Source organism: Oncorhynchus nerka, unplaced genomic scaffold (assembly GCF_034236695.1).
Source record: "Oncorhynchus nerka isolate Pitt River unplaced genomic scaffold, Oner_Uvic_2.0 unplaced_scaffold_4350, whole genome shotgun sequence".
Lineage (NCBI taxonomy): Eukaryota > Metazoa > Chordata > Actinopteri > Salmoniformes > Salmonidae > Oncorhynchus > Oncorhynchus nerka.
In genome coordinates, this window is record NW_027036949.1 from 1 (window position 1) to 7,551 (window position 7,551).

Below are 7,551 nucleotides of genomic sequence, written 5' to 3' on the forward strand. Positions count from 1 at the left end.
CAGAGACAGTGTTAATGCTGCTCTCTTGGAGGAGAGGTTCAACCTGGGGAGGATTCAAATCCTCAGTCCTGGGGGGGGGGGGGCCATGTCTACATTAATGTCCAGTATGGAACTAATTACTGTGGAGCCAGTGGTTTCTAGCGCCAGGGAAGTAGGAAATCCCAGACACGCAACAGGCGCCCACTTCCTGTAACAGCTTTGATGAAAACACAGACCCCAGTCAATGGGAGAATCGCATATTTTATCCCGAAAGGTAGATTAGCATTGCAATAGTGGAAAGTGTTGATGTAATATCGACCGTGTGGATGTGGCTGCTGCTGGAATTAGAGAATAACTTACACAATGAGGTCTCCGGTGAGGCGGACCAGAGAGAGGAGGATGTGTTTGAGAGACGAGGCCAGAGCCAGGGACTGGTTACTGAGCGTGCCCAGATGAGCCGTCTGGATGGCACTGATGTAGCTCTCGGACGGGATGGTGTCGTTGGCGAACGCATTACGCTGAGAGAAAGAGACGAGACAAGTTAGTCGGACACAGTCATTATTCTCAAACATCGTCTCTGGGGACCCCAGACGTTTCACCAAAATGTGTCCCTGATTGATCTAACCCTGGACTGGTTAACGAGTTGGATCGGGTGTGACAGCATGGAACAACTGGCAGTTCCACAGGAAAGGCTTGACAAATCAATCATGTCATTCACTCAATCAATCATTATGCTGAGGGGGGGGAACACAGGCTGTATCCCAGACAGTCATTATGCTGAGGGGGGAACACAGGCTGTATCCCAGACAGTAATTATGCTGAGGGGGGAACACAGGCTGTATCCCAGACAGTCATTATGCTGAGGGGGAACACAGGCTGTATCCCAGACAGTCATTATGCTGAGGGGGGAACACAGGCTGTATCCCAGACAGTCATTATGCTGAGGGGGAACACAGGCTGTATCCCAGACAGTCATTATGCTGAGGGGGGAACACAGGCTGTATCCCAGACAGTCATTATGCTGAGGGGGGAACACAGGCTGTATCCCAGACAGTCATTATGCTGAGAAGACACAGGCTGTATCCCAGACAGTCATTATACTATGGGGGAACACAGGCTGTATATCCCAGACAGTCAGTATGCTGAGGGGGAACACCTGCTGTATCCCAGACAGTCATTATGCTGAGGGGGGGAACACAGGCTGTATCCCAGACAGTCATTATACTATAGAGGGAACACAGGCTGTATATCCCAGACAGTCATTATGCTGAGAGGGGAACACAGGCTGTATCCCAGACAGTCAAGTATACTATGGGGGAACACAGGCTGTATCCCAGACAGTCATTATGCTACAGGGGAACACAGGCTGTATCCCAGACAGTCATTATGCTGAGGGGAACACAGGCTGTATCCCAGACAGTCATTATGCTGAGGGGGAACACAGGCTGTATCCCAGACAGTCATTATGCTGAGGAGGGGAACACAGGCTGTATCCCAGACAGTCATTATGCTGAGGGGGGTACAGGCTGTATCCCAGACAGTCATTATGCTGAGGGAACACAGGCTGTATCCCAGACAGTCATTATACTGAGGGGAACACAGGCTGTATCCCAGACAGTCATTATACTGAGGGGGGCAGGCTGTATCCCAGACAGTCAGTATGCTGAGGGGAACACAGGCTGTATCCCAGACAGTCATTATGCTGAGGGGGGAACACAGGCTGTATCCCAGACAGTCAATATGCTGAGGGGGGAACACAGGCTGTATCCCAGACAGTCATTATGCTGAGGGGGGAACACAGGCTGTATCCCAGACAGTCAATATGCTGAGGGGGGAACACAGGCTGTATCCCAGACAGTCATTAGGCTGAGGGGGGGGGGACACAGGCACCCTGTTTCTTCCAATGTGTGCTCTTTTTGGTAGGAGTGTAGTTTGAGCGACAGCCTCTTTTTGGTAGGAGTGTAGTTTGAGCGACAGCCTCTTTTTGGTAGGAGTGTAGTTTGAGCGACAGCCTCTTTTTGGTAGGAGTGTAGTTTGAGCGACAGCCTCTTTTTGGTAGGAGTGTAGTTTGAGCGACAGCCTCAGTATTCATAACCGCACACACAGACAGAGGACACGGCACGTGGGACCGATTGGGGTTCGACCAGGAATCTACGTTTTTGATCGAGTGTTGGGTCTGCTTCTTGAGCGGTGGATCCATCTCACAGTCCACCTCCGTTACATGGAAGGGGGGGAGTGTACCCCTCTCAGTCAGTCACACACCCATGAGCCGATGTTAGGGAACTCACCCATGAGCCGATGTTAGGGAACTCACCCATGAGCCGATGTTAGGGAACTCACCCATGAGCCGATGTTAGGGAACTCGTTGGTGTTGATGTTGTTCCACGTCTCACACAGCGTCTGGACGGCCGACGGAAGGTTCTGCATCACATTCTGACCTGAACGAGTGAAGGAACACACAGTCAAGGAACACACAGTCAAGGAACACACAGTCAAGGAACACACAGTCAAGGAACACACAGTCAAGGAACACACAGTGAAGGAACACACAGTGAAGGAACACACAGTGAAGGAACACACAGTGAAGGAACACACAGTGAAGGAACACACAGTTGTTGAGTGAGAGGAGGACTGAGGGGGCTCTGCTCGTCTCCGACTGAAAACAGTAGACTTTAACTAGGTATTGCTGACTAGATCTTGCTGAATATATATTCATTTCTCTAGTACGTGCCCAAACCCATAAGCCCACTAGTACGTACCCAAACCCATAAGCCCACTAGTACGTGCCCAAACCCATAAGCCCACTAGTACGTACCCAAACCCATAAGCCCACTAGTACGTACCCAAACCCATAAGCCCACTAGTACGTACCCAAACCCATAAGCCCACTAGTACGTACCCAAACCCATAAGCCCACTAGTACGTACCCAAACCCATAAGCCCACTAGTACGTACCCAAACCCATAAGCCCACTAGTACGTGCCCAAACCCATAAGCCCACTAGTACGTGCCCAAACCCATAAGCCCACTAGTACGTGCCCAAACCCATAAGCCCACTAGTACGTGCCCAAACCCATAAGCCCACTAGTACGTGCCCAAACCCATAAGCCCACTAGCTAGTACGTACCCAAACCCATAAGCCCACTAGTACGTACCCAAACCCATAAGCCCACTAGATACGTGCCCAAACCCATAAGCCCACTAGTACGTACCCAAACCCATAAGCCCACTAGTACGTACCCAAACCCATAAGCCCACTAGTACGTACCCAAACCCATAAGCCCACTAGTACGTACCCAAACCCATAAGCCCACTAGTACGTACCCAAACCCATAAGCCCACTAGTACGTACCCAAACCCATAAGCCCACTAGTACGTACCCAAACCCATAAGCCCACTAGTACGTACCCAAACCCATAAGCCCACTAGTACGTACCCAAACCCATAAGCCCACTAGTACGTACCCAAACCCATAAGCCCACTGGTACATACCCAAACCCATAAGCCCACTGGTACATACCCAAACCCATAAGCCCACTGGTACGTACCGAGCAGGTTGGCTTTGCAGCGCATGGAGCCTATAGACAGGACTGCAGCGTAACCCTGAAGTTTAGCCTCTGATAGCTTGTTCTCTCCTTCCTCTGGTAGACTCATCAGAAGGTAGGACCTGAGACACACAATAAATCACTAATTTTCACAATACAAAAACACATTATTTTTCAAGATGGAAAGAAGACAATTTTTGTGTGCGTGTTTACTGCCAACTGAGCCTATTATTTGAAGACATACGTTGTTCTGCCCCCAACGGGAGAACACAGTCTCAGTTGTTCTGCCCCCAACGGGAGGAACACAGTTGTTCTGCCCCCCAACGGGAGAACACAGTTGTTCTGCCCCCCAACGGGAGAACATAGTTGTTCTGCCCCCAACGGGAGAACATAGTTGTTCTGCCCCCAACGGGAGAACATAGTTGTTCTGCCCCCAACGGGAGAACATAGTTGTTCTGCCCCCAACGGGAGAACACAGTTGTTCTGCCCCCCCACGGGAGAACATTTCACCTTTTAACTTCCAGAGAGGACGTGTTAACTTCCGAGCTGGGTTCAAATAGTATTTATTTTTATTTTCAAGCTGCTCCTTAATTGAGCTTGCCTGACTCAATGTACACAAAACAGTTGAATGGACCGTATTGTAACAGTGGCTTTATTCTGGGTTACTGTGGTTGTTTCCACTGGATGTCATAAGGTGAAAGCACCAATTTGTAAGTCGCTCTGGATAAGAGCGTCTGCTAAATGACTTAAATGTAAATGTAAAACACAGTTGTTCTGCCCCCCCACGGGAGAACACAGTCTCAGTTGTTCTGCCCCCAACGGGAGAACACAGTCTCAGTTGTTCTGCCCCCAACGGGAGAACACAGTCTCAGTTGTTCTGCCCCCCAACGGGAGAACACAGTTGTTCTGCCCCCAACGGGAGAACATAGTCTCAGTTGTTCTGCCCCCCAACGGGAGAGACACAGTTGTTCTGCCCCCCAACGGGAGAACATAGTCACGTTTGTTCTCTTTAACGGAAGGGGAACATAGTCACAGTTGTTCTGCCCCCAACGGAGAACATAGTCACAGTTGTTCTGCCCCCAACGGGAGAACATAGTCACAGTTGTTCTGCCCCTAGCGGAGAACATAGTCTGCAGTTGTTTCTGCCCCCCAGCGGAAGACATAGTCTCAGTTGTTCTGCCCCCAACGGGAGGAACATAGTCTCAGTTGTTCTGCCCCACAGGAGACACAGTCTCAGTTGTTCTGCCCCCAACGGAGCCATAGTCTCAGTTGTTCTGCCCGGGGAGAACACAGTCTCGGTGTTCTGCCCCCAACGGGAGAACACAGTTGTTCTGCCCCCCAGCGGGAGAACACAGTTGTTCTGCCCCCCAGCGGGAGAACACAGTTGTTCTGCCCCCAACGGGAGAACACAGTTGTTCTGCCCCCAACGGGAGAACACAGTTGTTCTGCCCCCAGCGGGAGAACACAGTTGTTCTGCCCCCCAGGGAGAACACAGTTGTTCTGCTTTAGCGGGAGAACACCAGTTGTTCTGCCCCCAACGGAGAACATAGTTGTTCTGCTTTGGCAAGGAGAGAGAACATAGTTGTTCTGCCCCTAGCGGAGAACATAGTTGTTCTGCCCCCAACGGAAGGGTTATAGTTGTTCTGCTAGCGGGAGAACATAGTTGTTCTGCCCCCAGCGGGAGAACATAGTTGTTCCTGCTAGCGGAGAACACAGTTGTTCTGCCCCCACGGGAGAACACAGTTGTTCTGCCCCCACGGGGAGAACACAGTCTCAGTTGTTCTGCCCCAACGGGAGAACATAGTCTCAGTTGTTCTGCCCCCAGCGGGAGAACACAGTCTCAGTTGTTCTGCCCCCAGCGGGAGAACACAGTTGTTCTGCCCCCAAACGGGAAGAGACATAGTCTCAGTTGTTCTGCCCCCAACGGGAGAACATAGTCACAGTTGTTCTGCCCCCAGAGAACATAGTCTCAGTTGTTCTGCCCCCAGGAGAACATAGTCACAGTTGTTCTGCCCCCAGCGGGAGAACATAGTCACAGTTGTTCTGCTAGCAGCGGGAGAACATAGTCTCAGTTGTTCTGCCCCCAACGGAAGGGGGCATAGTCTCAGTTGTTCTGCCACCCCACAGGAGAACACAGTCTCAGTTGTTCTGCCCCCACAGGAAGAACACAGTCTCAGTTGTTCTGCCTGGCAGCAGGAGAACATAGTCTCAGTTGTTCTGCCCCCACGGGAGAACACAGTCTCAGTTGTTCTGCCCCCCACGGGAGAAACACGAGTCTCAGTTGTTCTGCCCCCACGGGAACACAGTGTAAGTAAAGTGGTAGAGAGAGAGGATAGTGGATTTGTCTCACCTGGTGAAGGCTGTGTACACGTCTATGAGCTGCAGTGTAGCAGGCAGCAGGTTTTTGGTGATCTCCGAGGGCTTGAGAGGGTCCGTCTCCGCCCGCCACCTTAGAGAAATGTTCGTCCAGAGACACCTGGACCTTGGAGATAATCGGCGTCCAGGTATAGATGGCCTGTAGGGGAGGGGACCTGGTACAAGGGGCAGGAGGATGGAGCTGGGGTCCACACAGGAGAGCTGGGATCTATAGAGGAAGGAAGGTTACACAGACACGCGCATCTCTGGATATAATCTATATTAAAGTATTATGCATCATTTGTAGCAAATCTGTAAATAATATAACACTGTTGATTTATTGAGCATTGAACAAAACCCACGGTTTCATATGTGTTCAAACATGAACACACACTGTTAAATATCTAGCTAGGGCGATACCAGTATACTTAATATTTTTGTATCCACGTTAAACATAAAAACTTACCTGCTGTGTGTAAAAAATAGTGTGATATAGTTTAGAAAATGCATGTGGCTATGACAAAAATAAACGGAGGTGTGTTTTCTTTTACATAAAGTTAAAATTCTCTTAGGTGTTTCGTTTTCTTTGCCCGATACTGAGTATCTTTAACCGATGCTATCCACAACCCACCTGTCTAGCGATACTATCCCACCAACCCACCTGTCTAGCGATACTATCCCCCAACCCACCTGTCTAGCGACACTATCCCACAACCCACCTGTCTAGCGACACTATCCCACAACCCACCTGTCTAGCGACACTATCCACAACCCACCTGTCTAGCGACACTATCCCACAACCCACCTGTCTAGCGACACTATCCCACAACCCACCTGTCTAGCGACACTATCCCACAACCCCACCTGTCTAGCGACACTATCCACAACCCCACCTGTCTAGCGATACTATCCCACAACCCACCTGTCTAGCGATACTATCCACAACCCCACCTGTCTAGCGATGCTATCCCACAACCCACCTGTCTAGCGATACTATCCCACAACCCACCTGTCTACCGATACTATCCCACAGCCCACAGCCCACCTGTCTAGCGACACTATCCCACAACCCCACCTGTCTAGCGATGCTATCCTAGCCCACCTGTCTGCGATGCTATCCCCAACCCACCTGTCTGATACTATCCCACAACCCACCTGTCTAGCGACACTATCCCACAACCCACTGTCCCACAGCCCACCAACCCACCTGTCAGCGTGCTATCCCACAACCCACACCCACCTGTCTAGCGACACTATCCCACAACCCACCTGTCTAGCGATACTATCCCACAACCCACCTGTCTAGCGATACTATCCCACAACCCACCTGTCTAGCGATACTATCCCACAACCCACCTGTCTAGCGATACTATCCCACAACCCACCTGTCTAGCGATACTATCCCACAACCCACCTGTCTAGCGATACTATCCCACAACCCACCTGTCTAGCGATACTATCCCACAACCCACCTGTCTACCGATACTATCCCACAACCCACCTGTCTAGCGACACTATCCCACAACCCACCTGTCTAGCGATACTATCCCACAACCCACCTGTCTAGCGATACTATCCCACAACCCACCTGTCTAGCGATACTATCCCACAACCCACCTGTCTAGCGATACTATCCCACAACCCACCTGTCTAGCGATACTATCCCACAACC

General features: G+C 50.8%; 1 protein-coding gene across 1 annotated transcript; it reads right to left on the reverse strand.

Moving 5' to 3' along the window:
• Window positions 1-200: 200 nt before the first annotated feature.
• Window positions 201-6,143, reverse strand: LOC135566536 (E3 ubiquitin-protein ligase UBR4-like). The gene is made up of 5 exons (XM_065014230.1): window positions 6,130-6,143; window positions 5,875-5,973; window positions 3,528-3,646; window positions 2,320-2,417; window positions 201-497 (listed from the first exon to the last, which is right to left on the reverse strand). The coding sequence occupies exons 1-5, from the start codon at window positions 6,141-6,143 to the stop codon at window positions 336-338; spliced, it is 492 nt and encodes a 163-aa protein (XP_064870302.1). The 3' UTR covers window positions 201-335.
• Window positions 6,144-7,551: the final 1,408 nt, after the last annotated feature.